We start from the raw sequence: 14801 nt of genomic DNA on the forward strand, positions 1-14801 counted from the left end.
CTCCCTTCCTCTTTCCTTCCTTTTTTCTTTCTTTCTCCTTCCTTCCTTCCTTTTTCAATTTTTGAGGCAGGATCTTACTCTATAGACAAGGTTGGCTTCAAACTCATAGCAATTCCCCTTCCTCTGTTTCTGGGGCTCTGGGATTACATCATCTACCACATGTGACTTATTCTGCTTATATCACTGTTGTGCTTGTGGGTCACACCCTTCTGAGGATCATCCCAGCAATTCTGCTTCATGCCAGAAGGTATTAATGCCACATTCAGAGGCAATAGATCCAGACCAACATCAAGAAAGATAAATTAGAGCATTATGCCTGTCTTGAGAGAAGCCAGGCCTATTTTAGCCATAGTACTTGTATTTAGTGGATCCTCATAGATTATACTGCAAAATTTCCTCTTAAAGACAGAGGATAATGTCCAGTAAGAGGGAATATAGAAAATATCAAGAAAAAAGACCATGTCACTGAAGCAATAAGAGAATGAGAAAGGAGGAGAGAGTAATTGGGTTGACATGCAAGGTATTGGGGACAAAGGTAGACCAGAGTGACTTACTTTTAGAGTGATAGAAAATCATGGGCAGGTTTTTCTGTAGGAGGAAGATGTGTGCCTAGCTGCCTTACAAAATGATTCTCTCAAAGAAAAAGAAAAGTTTCACAAGCTCCCTCTTGTGTCTCTGTTTTGTCTGTGAAACCAGTAACATAAACAATGTCTATCACCATCATCAACATCACCATCATAAATAAGAGCCCATCACCATAATTGTTGTAACCATCAGAAACCATGGCCCATCACCATAATTGGCATCACTATCATAAACCATGGTTCATCATCATCATTATTATCACTATCATAAACTATGGTCCACCACGGTCATTGTCATAACCACCACAGTATGGAGCTAAACAAAATCTCAGTTCATATCAGCAGAGCCCACTGGTTATATCCAAATGGTCCTTTACATGTGGAAACACTACCAACAGTAGCACCAGAAGATATGCTCAGAGGGAAACAATTTAAATTAACAATGGAAGTTGTTTGACTCATTTTCTAAAAGCCATAGCAAACGACAAAGAAACTCACAGACAGCCATCATGCCATGCTTCCTAGCACTGCCCCTTGAGCCATTTTCATTCCCTTATTAGTCACTGTATTTGACTTACATTGGATTGTGCTTGCAGAGTAACAACTGTGTTTACATCAGGGAATGTATAGCGCAGGCACAGAATAGAAATAACTAAGTAAAGATGCAGAATCACAATCTGATGTGGCATGGAACAGCAAAGAGGGGGCCGAACTGTGTGATTGACAGTTACAAAATAGATAAATATACTGAAATCGAAATAAAAGCCAACTTTGACAAAAAGGAAACACTCTCTACTAGTAGAACTACTAGCCATTTACATGCATGTACCCAGCATGAACTGAAGTTATCAAAGAAAATTCTATACCTGTGTTAAAGAGTCTCCAAGGTCAACATTAATGGCTGGAGTGTTGCAGAATGGAAAAGAGCCAAATTACCTAGTGCTGTGCTTACTCCCTTAGTAACCATTCAATGCCTACCTCTAGCTAGGTCTGACCTACCAAAACTATGACTATTGGACAGAAATTCAGAGACGTACTAACTTACTACAGGACTAGCTTCCACCAACCTAGAAACTAAGATGTTGTCAGATAATTTGTGATAGAGATAGTAGAGTTGCTGTAACCCATCTCTTTGCTGTTTCTACCAATGAATTTGAAAAGTGCTTTGATGGATGCACTCTTGCTCTGAGACTGAAAAACTTGAGACAATTTTTCCATGGAACATGGTATTTGGGACAAGCTTATTTTTGTTTCTGTTTTGGGGGAAGGGACTCACTATACAGCCTTAGCGAGCCTAGAACTCCAAAATCTGCCTGGCTGTGTCTCCCGAGGGTGTGTGCCACACACCATGCCTCATAACAAATTATCTCCTATTCCCTTGGATGTGGGAGTTGTGCTTTGAGTTCACACCAGTGTGTTCATCTCCAGAATAAGACAAACAAGAAGGGCAAATAACTAAGGGAGATGGCCCTGACACAGACTCACTCCTTCTCAACCCTGCCACTCCTGACATTCCTCCCTTTTAGGATGTGAAATGAGACTCCCACTGAGAACTGTCATTATATTATTATATCATAATATTAATAGCCTATCATTTCCTAAACCATTTTCAAACAATGCCACAATTGCTTTGCCTCTATATCAACAGAAGTTAACTTTAGACCTAAGTTTTATTTAGCAGTCACAGAGAGAAATATGCTCCCACACCTACCACAGAGCACTAAAGAGACCTTTAAACTATTTCATCTTTTTATACTATTAAGCTATGTAACCCTTTCTCAACACGAAGTCAAAAAGAAAACAGTGGATTGAGTTGACCATGCAAAACTTTAATCTTTTATATTATACAAATGAACAACAAGCAAATGTACTTTAAAAGTAACAAATAGAGTAGTAAGTGACTCTAAATTCATAGTATACAATTTTATTTTATTTTAGAATTGTAAGTTTTAGCAAGATTTTTCATCATTTCCCTTGGGTGTTGTTATGTACTTCTTCTACTTTTAATTTACTTTTATTTTATGTGTGTCAATGTTTTGTTTGTATATATGTCTGTGCACCACATGAATGCAGTGCCCGGGGAGGCCAGAAGAGAGTGCCAATTCCTCTGAGACTAGAGACATAGATATTTGTAAGCCACCATATGGGTTTGGGAAACTAAACTTAGGTCTCTAGAAGAGCAGCCAATGCTTTTAACTGCTGAGCCATACTCCAACCCTGTTACACCCCTGTTTTAAAAGCCTCAAAAAAATTCAAGAATAATTGTCCTAGGAATGTGTGGGAAGAATGAATGCTCTTCACTATTTGAGTTTCATGGGCATGAGATCTGCACCATAGCAAAGGGTTTGCACTCATTAGGAACCCATTCTTGATTTAATGTTGGGCTGTCATCACGAAATTTTAGACAATTTTTGAAAGGTGGGAGCCTGTATTAACATTTGCACTGAACCTTGAAAAGCATGTATTAACATGTCAACTATCAGCAAAGCAATGCATCTTGCACAGAAGAAAAACAATAAAATGTTGGAGAAATAGCCCTTCTCCTAAAAAGTGCATAGGAATAAGAATAGTAACAGAATTCTAATCAAAGAAAGTGGGCAGTAAAATGTGCAATAGAAATGAAACTACAGAGCAAAAGGGTCTCCGCGGTTGAGATCAGCACCAGCAGGAAAAAAAGCTTTTAATTGGATTCAAACGAAGAAAAAAACAGACGTAACCAATGACAACTGGGAGGAAAGACAGAGATGAGTGTGTTGTAGGAAAGGCCGGAAATAGGCTCATGGTCGCGTGGAATCACTTGGTTTGTGTATCTCAAGAACCCAGGCTGAGAAAACTAGTCAGCTGTTGGTGGAGAAGGGCCTAGAGCATCCAGCCAATGAGACTATCAATCATCTGAGATAGCTGTGAGCTACTAAAGGGTTGGAGAGGTGGAGTCGGTAAATCACAGTCACGGTTTCAGGAGATTAAAGCACACATGGTGGCCGCTGCAAGGTGACGTCAAAGTTAGTAGTGCCCACTCCTCTTTTATTCTACCTGTCAATTCTGTTTGCCTTATGCTAAAGAACAACAAAAGAAATCACTAATTCTAGAGAACCATTAATATTCAAAATGTCAAAAACAGAGGGTAAAACTAAGGCAGCTCTGAACACACACACACACATACACACACACACACACCCTAAAATAGTGCCAGTAGAAAAGGTAGCCTTCTTAGAATTATTCAAAAAAGCATTTGCCACTTGGCCCATTCCTTGAGATTACAAATCATGGAAACTAGAATCAGCATCTTAAGAACTCAAGCTGAGATATTCCACACAAATGACAAGTCCCAGCCCCCACAAAGGCAGTTCATTGATTACCAAATGAAGCTTTCATCAGGGTGTTGTCAGATCAATAGCTTTGCACTTTAAGGCTTTCAATGAACATGCATTCTTTATCGTCCTCTCAGTCTCTCAACATGCACACATACAGCAGTGAACAAACATATATCCTCCCACATAAATATGGCATCTTAATAATTTAATTTCCTTTCAAACTATCCTAAACTTCAGAAGAAATTTATATTTCCACCTCTCTGCATCTAATCACACCAAGGGGAAACGAAAACACCCCGCTGACATTGAACTATTTTAATATATTATTACTTGATATCAAATTAGAATTTTATTGCCCCTTCAGCAGGGCTATAACAAAAAGATTTCATGTGGAAATGAAAAATGTATAAAAGATGAAGCAGAAACAAAATTAATTAACAGAAATACCCAAGTAAAGGACATTAAAATTGCATTCTAAGAAACCTCAATAGGTATCTGTTAAGATATATTACTGAAATAAAATGTGAATTTGGCTTGTTAGCTCCATTTTAACCACTTATTCACACAAAGTTAAACTGTAGAAATAAAAAGTTTAATATTCTAGCTCTCAAAAAGGAAACCATGGTGTGCACTGTCCTGTTTCCCATAACCTATACATTGCTATTTAATAATGTTTCAGTTTTAAAAAGTAAACAATGCAAATTTTGGATGTGTTGATGTGTATGCACAGGGTGTGTGTGTGCGTGCACACATACACATTAGCTGGTGGGTGCACACATGCACACCAGCAAAAGGACATGCCGTGTCCTGCTCTACCACTTTCTCCACCTTAGTCTCTTAAAACAGGGTCACTTGATGAGCCTGTAGCTCACCATTTTAGCCAGCCTGGCTGACCAGCAAACCCCAACAGGTGTCCATCTCAGGCCTACACCCACCACATTGGGGCTGCAGACATGTATGCAGCCATGTTTAATGTTTTTCTATGTCCTCAAACCTGTGTAGAAAGCATTCTGAACCACTCAGTAATCTCCTAGCCCCCAATACAAAATATACTTAAAGTCACTAGAATTATCAATGTTCCTTTCAAAAATTATACATTAATGTATATAAATGCTAAAAGTAACATATATAAGTTCAAGTTTAATGACAGTGAATATCAGTGTTTTTCTAAGAAATGAGAAGTAGGTTTTCTATTAAGATCCTCATCGTATATTGAGTTATCATAATAATCTATGAATTAAAAAGGAACTGGAAATAACTGAGTTTGGGAAATCAATCTCAGGATTACAGACAGGCTAATGAGCTGCCTTGTGGAATGTCTGTTCTTTAGCTATATTACTTTTGCTACGGAAACCCACAGGATACCACTAGGAGAGGCACGGTAGTCTGTTCAGAGGAAGTAGTGTAAACTCATTAGCCACTAGATTGTGAGAATGAGCATCCTTTCCTGCTCAAGTAAATTCTTATTTGTGTCTCTGAGAAAACTCCGCTTGTCTGATATGCTGGGTAAAATTTGGATGTCTTGACTTAACCACACATCCTGAGAACCAACAGCAGAAATAAAACAAGGCTCTTCCAAAGTCTGGCCCTTCCACAGATTGGCAGGCAATTAACACTGAGATAAAGCACACGCACATAGTGCATGCACACACACACACACACACACACACACACACACACACACATTTCAAAGAGGCACCAGTGTCTTCCAAATGGAAAGAAAACAAATGTCCTACCTTTTTAAAAATTCCATGTACTCGGTATGCTTGATGAGTCCTGTCCTCATCATGATTGTTTGAAAACATTGTCGGTCGATGGCCCAGAGTTTCACGTTTACAAGAGCTAGAGGAAGAAAAGACAAAGCAATCATGGGGCAATTAATTAGAGAATCTCACTTGTGAGCAGCACCCTGCAAAAGGGAACAGTTCTTTGTGAGAGGTATGGAAAACATTAACCATTTACGCACATTTAAAACCAGAGGACTAGACTATCCCATTTCATCAGTCAGGTAATCTGGCAGCAACACGTGGTTCCCGTTTTCTACCTAATATTATTAACTACCAAGAAGCTTCCTACTGCCCTTATGCCCTTGTCCATCCCTCCAAAAGCACACAGTAACGACTGTTCATGGAGGAAATAGCATAAGGTAAAAAGAGGCTCCCAGAAAATTCTCCCTAGTAATACCCACAAGAATATTAATGAGCCACATAATCCTACTTTAATTATTAAAAAGTACAAATAAAATAATTAACTTCTACTTGGACAAATTCGACATAATTGAAATAATAATTATCCACCAATTTCTACACAATGCTTGTTTAACAAATTGTAACTTGTCCACAAACCATGTAGAAGTTTTATTAGATTTTTTTGAATTTTAATTTCTCTCTTACATCTTCTATCTTTGACAACGTACAATTAAATGTTGAGGCTGAATACCACAGAAACATTAACATCCATGATTGATAGACAAGATTCAGAACAAAATGATGGCAGGTGTTATAGAATGCAATACAATAATTTATCAAGGTAAACTTATGTTTAAAAAAGATTAGCATATTGGAGGCTGGAGAGACCAGCAGTTAGGATCTCTAGGATCACCTAGGGGACCCAGGCTTGAGTCTCAGCACCCACATGGAAAGCTCACAACCATCTGTAATTGCAGTTTCAGGACATCTAATGTCCTCCACTGGCATCCACAGGTAATAGACAAGCATGTTGTGCACAGATATGCATGTATACAATATATTCATACACATGAAATTTTAAAAAGTTAAAAGATAAGCATATCAAAATTTTGGTAAATGAACCTGTGTGGTAAGTGTATGATACGTTTATTATGGGCTCTACCTTTATGCATATCTTAATATTTTCATAATGGAAAATACGATGTTAGCATGTGTGTTGATGCAATGTGATAAAAAGTATCTTCTACATTCTGAGAGACTGGAACTTTTTCTGGACCTCATAGCCAGAGTTAAGAAGATACCTTGAGGTCACTTAAGACCGTGTTCTCAGTCTGTTTGTCTAATCCACTTTTAAGAGAACAATGTAACAATCAACCTTACTTGCCTTGAAATTTTCGTATAATCAACTTTTACAATTTAAGTTAATGCATAGCTGTAATCTTAAATTATGTACTTGTGTATGCCCTTGAACCAGAATAAGGCATGCGTATCATTTGCTGAAAGCAGCAAATACAGAGATAGAACACAATTTTCTAAAATGAATATCCACCATGAATGTTGAATGCAATTAGATTCAGATATTGCTTGATAAACGGTGCTGTTTTTAGTACTGATTGTTATGTGGTCAGTTGAGATCAGTTGGAACCAGCCACTTAATCACTGTAAAAACTCTGCTAGAGAGAATGCAGGGTATGCTATTCCTTCCACAGGTGATGGTTTCTGTGCTAGTCAATAAACACAGAGTGAAGTCCTTTGTTAGGAACAGAGACTCAAAGACAGAAGACACAGACATACACAGAGAGAACACAGACAAGCAGACAAAACAGACAAACACTGATAGACAGCCTTCAGGCTAGTACTGATTCAGATTCATACAACAGACAGGTGGAGGATGAAATACGCAAGAACATGAAGTAAATAATTCAAATCTGATCTTGATAGTGGATAAATAATTTCAAGAGGAAGAGTGTTTTATTTCTTAGTGTCATACTGGGGTGCATTTCAGAGTTACTCACTAATGTGCTTAATCCACTCAAGCATGAGAACTTTAAAAGACAGGACCATATACTATACTTTAAAATATAGGAGGTACCCCAAAACCAGGAGATGGTGGCAGAATTCAGAAGGCAGAGGCAGGTGGATCTCTGTGAGTTCGAGGCCAGCTTTGTCTATAGAGCGAGTTCCAGGACAAGTCAAAGCTACACAGAGAAACCCTGTCTCAAAATAATCAAAACATAAAATAATAATAATAATAATATAATAATAATAATAATATAGGCGATGTAACAGCAGATGGTACTTAGTGAAACTACTGGGTGCCATGAGACAGTTAGCTCAAGTGAACATAGTTAAACTAAGAGTTGGGTTAGGAGGGCAGAAATGTCGTCATCATAGTTAGCATACACATGGGCCTTGAGAAGATGGAACAAAGGCAACATGAAAGGAACAGGAGAGAAAGAAGATAAATGGGATGGTAGACTCTAAAGCAAACTCAACTCTAGAATTTTACCTAAATTTCTTTGCAAATCTTTTTGAGGCTAAGAAGTGGAATGTGGTTCCTCTCTTGAGTAGTTTGTCATTGGTGAAAAACATTCAGTAAAGCAGAAAGGGAAGAAAGCAGGAGGAAGTCAGCTGTGCATGGCTCCTTGCCGAATAGCTTGTGAAAATGACACTCCTTCACACAATCGTCACAGGCATTCTCCAGCCATAGGCTAGCTCTCCTGCTGGCAGCCTGGTTTCCAGAACACCTGTTTACTTAACACAAGCCATAGGTCTATATGATATACAAACAAAGAGGTGGACCACTAGGATAGATGACTTGAGAATAAACCCACAAGGGAGACCCTGGGAAATGATGAAGTTTAAGTGGGGTGGATGATGTGTACACGGTGAGGAAAGACCCAGAACCAAAGTCCAGCTAGAAATGAGCTATAGAGACCAAGCACCATAAAGCAGCAGCAAATGGCTGAGACTTGTGGCATAATTTGAGAGTGAGCCGATACAGGGCTCTGAAACACAGGCTTAGGAAGTGGGAATTCATTTGATGGACAATGGAAAGCTGTTAGAGATCTTTGAGATACAAAATGAAGCAAAGCAAATAACCGAAATTGAAAAGAATATGACTTGGGTACACCAATGTGTTTTCCAATGTTTATATGTAATAAAATAAGAAATTCCAAACTCATCATCATTTTTAATGGGTATTAGGTATGGTACATATATGTATACCCACCACCAAAGGAAAAATTAGGTTGCACAATCAATGTTCCTGATTTTTTTCTAGTTAACATTTTTATTTTTATTGTGTTTATGTGTGTAGGTTGTACATGTCAGGGCATGTGTGGAGAAATCAAAGGATTATTTGCAAGTGTAAATTCTTTCCTTCCACTATGTGGGTACCAGAGATTGGACTTGGCTCCCCGGGCTTGGTGTCAAACGCCGCTATACACTGAGCCATCTTGCTGGCCCGAATGTCACTATTGTTTTAAAAGGATGATTAGCTGACACACATGCATAGTTTTCAGACACACATTAGTTGATGGCTAGAAATGGAATGACTGAGTGAAGTTTAGGGTGGATGCACCTTAAAGCCATAGCTCTGCAGGAAGAAAAGGCTTAATATTTCCACCCTCTGAGCAGAAGTGCATGAGGTGTCCTTTCTAGATTCTGAGAGCTATGGCCATAGTGACAGCGAGAAACACAATCTAGAAGGGACACATATTAGTTTAGAAGAGCCCCGAGTCAAATGGTCTACAGACCAGCAAGGGTACCAATAAATAACAGCTCATATAGAATCTGTAGGGCATTGTAGCGATATGACGAAAGCTCTGATAAGAAAAACCTTCTTGGTAATTCACAGGGTTCAGAGTTTCAGACAAGGAGTAGAGCATTTAGTGAGGCCACAAGCAACTCAGGGATCAAGAAAGATTATTGCTGCCTGTGGCAGCAATAAGACTAAGAGCAAAGGCCTGGAGATTTGGACATGTGTAGAGCGTATGTGTATATCCTTGTGTGTATCTCTGTATGGAAGGGTGTCTGTGTGTATCTGTGTGGCCATGTGTGTCTACATGTATCAGCGTATGTGTTCCTGTGGTGACTACATGACTGAGTGACAAATGTGAGCACATGTGACTAATATTGCATTTATCTCTTATATGTATGTTTCATGCTTCCTTCAACAAAAAGTACATATTCCTCCAAACACGAGTTTCTTGTTTCTTTCTATTACTCTGACCAGTAGAAAGAAGGTTTCATTGAGAAGCATTAGGTATATAATCTTCCAAGGGAGAAAACAAGGACTTGTCCTACCCAGCTGTAATGCCCACAGATAAAAACTGAATGGCAAGATAGCCCATACTTCTTGATAAATGAAATTTACATACATGAAGTTCACCTCAAAAATCCTCACATGAGAATATAAGCCTACATTATTTCACATGTTATAGTCAAGTCTTCAAACTGAAATGATCAGATTTCACTATCTATCTATCTATCTATCTATCTATCTATCTATCTATCTATCTATCTGTTTTTTAATGACTTCTGGAAATGAGCTTACATAGTTCAACGATTTGCTTACTTGGGCTGCTGAAATGTCCCTAAGTGAAATTTCATTTCAGACAATATTGCTTCCTGATAATGAACATGGGTTGATGAAACAGAAAATTTACCCATGACCTTGAGCAACATGCCGAAGGCTTTCTGCACTTTAAGCCACAGCATGTTAGTGATATTGGCATTTTACAGGTAGGTAAGCATGACCTGTGTTATCATTAAAAATGCAGTTTCAGAGCTGTGATTAACATCTTGCATAAATGGCCTGCAGGGGCAGAAGTCTGTTGCTCCCTTAAAGAGACTGTTAAGAGAAATCTTTCATTTATCTTTGATTGTTAAGTGTCTTCTTTATCTCTACAGGGAATCATCTCTGCATGAGTGGAATACCTGAGACTCTCATGATGACGGCTGAAGCTAAACTGTGACAACCCAAGCTATTGTCACTGCCGCAAACTGAGGGCAAGACTCTGTTGCTGAAGATAACACACTTAGGACACAGGACTTCCAGAAATGGGGCCGGAAATTACCAGCAAGTCTCTCCCTAGGGACTAGAGCTTGTGGTACCAGAAAGAGACATGCAACCTGCCAATGGGGGAAAATATAAGGAGTTGTCCTACCCAGCTGGAATGTCTGCAAACAACAATGACCGACAGGCAAGATATCCTTAAACATCCTGTGGGAAACCAATAGTGGTCTAATTGGACTTCAGGTCCTCCAAATGGAAGGAAATTCATGCCTAGTACCACTAACATAGTCCATTATCTGTGGGTGGTGAGGTGATGTACACTAAGAGAGGACCTAAACCCACTGTGGTGGCTTGGATGAGAATGGTCCCCATAGGCTCATATATTTGCATGTAGTTGGTGAACTACTTGAGAACTATTAGAAGGATTAGGAGGTATGACCTTTTTGGAGGACATACATCTCTGAGGGTGGGATTTGAGGTTTCAAAAGCCCATCCCAGGACTAGTTAATGCCCCCCCCCCATCTGACCGCTTCCTATGGATCAGGAAATAAAGAAAGCCCATGTCTGAGCTAGCACCACGCCTATCTACTTCCTACCATGATGATAATGGATTAAGCCTCTGAAACTGGAAGCAAGCCCCCAGCTAAATGATTTATTTGATAAGAACTGACTCGGTCATTGTGCCTCTTCACAACAATAGGAGAATAACTAACACAACCAGTATAACTTCTAACTGCATTCTAAATGCTTCTCCATATGCCCATAGATAAGTATATCTTTCACTCCTCATCAAAGAAGCTTCTTTGTGTATCAGAGACCAAAATTCCACAACTGGCCAAAATGCAGAGAATAACTGACTGCGAAGTACCCACAATTGATATGTCTACCACACAGCCCCTACAGCTAAGCCTCAGGAAACCTCACAGAAAAAGCAGTGGAACAATTTGATGAGTCAGAAGGCAGGACACTGGCTGATATGTCTTCTATACGGCACAGGGAAACTGCACCAGGAAATGCCAACAATACGGTTGCCTAAACAAGATCTGAGATATGGCAACACCAACTGTCATGTCAACATGGAGGGGGGAGTTTTCCCAAGGCTCCACCACTTATGAAGAGCTACATGGGATTAATAGCTACTGAGAGAGGCTGTTCTCTCAAGGAACGATGTCCCTGATAGGTTAACCAATTCCAAGAGGTCAACCCTTACTACATATGAGTAACAGCAAGTGAACTCAGGAAGTTGCATGTGCGTGTGTGTGTGTGTGTGTGTGTGTGTGTGTGTGTGTGTGTGTGTGCAAATAATAATAAGAGGCCATGAATTTAAGAAGTAGCATGGTGGATATACAGGAAAAGCTGGAGGAGGTAAGGGTAATATTACAAAACTCACATATGAAATCTCAAAAATAAAGTAAAATTTAAAAGACCTATAAAGTCTAAAGAACAACAGGCAGAGATCAAGAAGCCATCTTCCTTTGCGCTGAAGCACACTTCTAAAAGTCTCACCTGAAGGACACTGTGTTCTCACACTAAAGCCACAGTTCATGAAGGGGAAACCCACTCTGAGATTTCTAAGCACACAAGTGGAATGGATGTCTTCAACACAGGGAGCAACTAACTGTCCCTTACAGAAAACCACGATTCCAGAGGACCTAGGCATAAAATTGTGCTAGCCTAAAATCACAAATCTGGATTTAGTTTAACTTCTAGTGAGGAATTCACCTGCTGCCTAACTGGAAGAATACAGAGAAAGCATCTACGATGCATACAAGGCCCTGCCAGACTCAAATATTTATTCAGCCTATTTTTATATCATACCAATATGGCAGACACTGGTGCTAGATATGGAAGTAAAAAAAACAAAACAAATTTACAGCCTGTCTTCAACTTAGGATCTACTACACAGGCTCACAAACTGCCATCTGCGGCAAGGCTGGCCAGTGGTTTATTTATCATGGTCTGCTAGAAAAGAATGGATCTTACATTTTTACACAGTAGAAAAATTTTAAATAGAAGCATATTTTACGACACATGAAAATTATCTGAAATAAATTTCAATATCCGCAAAATTCTTCTTGGTACCCAGACATGCCTGTTCATTTACATACTGTTTCAGGATGAATTGAGTAACTGTGACAGAGACCATATGGATCCTAAAACCTAAAATATTTCCCATCAGAGGCCCTTTTCAGAAAACACCTCCTGAATCCTGGTCTAGTAGATATGAAAAATTAAGAGCAGAGGTAAGTTTCCAGGGTTGTAAATACTCAGGAAAAGCAATACATTCTTCCCAAGGGTGGGGATGGGGCAGTGAGAAGGCCCAGCTGAAGGGAGGTTTAATGAAGGGATCCTCAAAGCCATGGTTCTTCGCCGCATGTTATAGACGGGATGTGTTTGCGCCCTGATGTAGTATGGAGCAGCGGGCTGCATTCCCGCCGCCCGGCTTTTAGCCTCCTGGCTCCTGCACGGCTAGCTTTGCCCCAGAAATAACAACACACAAATTGTATTCTTTTAAACACTGCCTGGCTCATTAGTTTCAGCCTCTTACTCACATCTTGACTAACCCATATCTAATTATCTGTGTAACACCACGAGCAGCGGTATCTTACCGGGAAAGATTTAGCATGTCTGACCTGGCGGCTGGCTCCATCGTGTCTGGCTCCCTGAGGAGAGGCTCAGCAATCTGCCTAACTTAGGAGAGGCGTGGCATCTGACTGAACCGTCTACCTCACTTCCTTCTTCCTGTTCTGTCTACTCCACCCACCTAAGGGCGGACCTATTAAATGGGCCAAGGCAGTTTCTTTATTGAAATCAGCACAAACAGAAGACTCTCCCACATCACCCCGACTTCATTACTTGAAGCCCTAACTACCAGACAAGGTGGTAATAGGAGATGGGGCCTGTAGTAGTGTATTATGTTTAGATGAGCTCAGAGAGAGGGTGCTTAAGCAAGAGGATTGGTGGCCTAATAGGAGGAAATGTAAGCAGACCAGTCTCTCTCTGCACACATGGACCAAGAGTCTGTGTGAGGAAGGGGCCATAACCACAGCGTGCTGGAGCCCTGGTCTAGGACTTCAGATCCAGAGCACACATGACTACAGTATTTGTTCTAACTGCCTGAATGAGGACAACTGAGGGCATCAGCATAGAACCATGAAGAATATGGAACTCAGAAAATGCTTTTTTTAAATTTTCTGCATATTGGAGGAGATTAAACCTAGGGTCTCACAAATTAGGCATGTACCCCACAGCGGGCCTATACCCCTAATAGAATTCACGGGATTCTTAAACGTGAAAGAGGCACACCACACTTTTATTTTTACTACCCTATAGCTGAAATGTAGCCTGTTTCTAATCTTTAAGTGTGAGCAACACACCTCACCAACAGAAACCACGGCTATTTTTATATCATGGCTATATATATATTTGCTATAGCGTTCTTAAAATAATGTATACTCGAGATGATTTTCAAATTATGGGAGTTCTTTGTCTTATTTTTAGATAGCTGTTATATTCCAATTCATCGCTATTTTTCACCAGTTTCAATACAAATGAGTTCATTTTCCAGTGATCCTTGATTAATGCTTTTAAAAGCAAAGGGGTGTAGATGCTCCATCAGACTGGTAATGGTTCCTTGGCATCCATACACTATGCCTGGGCTGAAGGTGTGGCTCAGTGGTGAAGTGCCTGCCTATACACTGCATTGAATCCCTAGAACCTGGGGTTGGAGAAATGGCACAGAGGTTAAAAGCATTGACTCTTCCTCCAGAGGTCCTGAGTTCAATTCCCAGTAACCACATTCTGACTCCTAGCCATCTGTAATGAATTCTGATCCTAACATCCCTTAGTCTCACCTAGACATGAATGGATCTGCAGTACCAGAAAAATGAATGTTGCATTCATATTATTCAAAAGTGCAAGTGAGGGTATATTTGCAAATACCTGCTTTATATTTTAGGGCAAAAATCATGTTCAAACCAGGCAATGGTGGCACACACCTTTAATCCCAGCAGCTTGGAGGCAGAGGCAGGCAGATCTCTGTGAGTTCGAGGCCAACCTGGTATACCAGCGCTAGTTCCAGGACAGCTAGGAGTGTTACACAAATAAACTCTGCCTCAAAAAAAAAATCATGTTCAATTTAAACTCATACATAACTGAGTTGTAATAAGTAAAATGGGCTTTTTATTATTCTATA

The 14801-nt window shown here is 39.8% G+C and overlaps 1 protein-coding gene across 2 annotated transcripts in view; it reads right to left on the reverse strand.

The window, feature by feature from the left end:
• The window catches only part of Prkg1 (protein kinase cGMP-dependent 1), a 1221673-nt gene that overhangs the window by 468140 nt on the left and 738732 nt on the right, over positions 1 to 14801 (reverse strand). For both annotated transcript variants that reach the window (XM_038325478.1, XM_038325472.1), the window contains exon 4: positions 5635 to 5740. In XM_038325478.1, coding sequence (XP_038181406.1) covers positions 5635 to 5740 — 106 coding nt within the window. The remainder of the gene's footprint in view (positions 1 to 5634; positions 5741 to 14801) is intronic.

Source organism: Arvicola amphibius, chromosome 1, assembly GCF_903992535.2.
Source record: "Arvicola amphibius chromosome 1, mArvAmp1.2, whole genome shotgun sequence".
NCBI classification, from domain to species: domain Eukaryota; kingdom Metazoa; phylum Chordata; class Mammalia; order Rodentia; family Cricetidae; genus Arvicola; species Arvicola amphibius.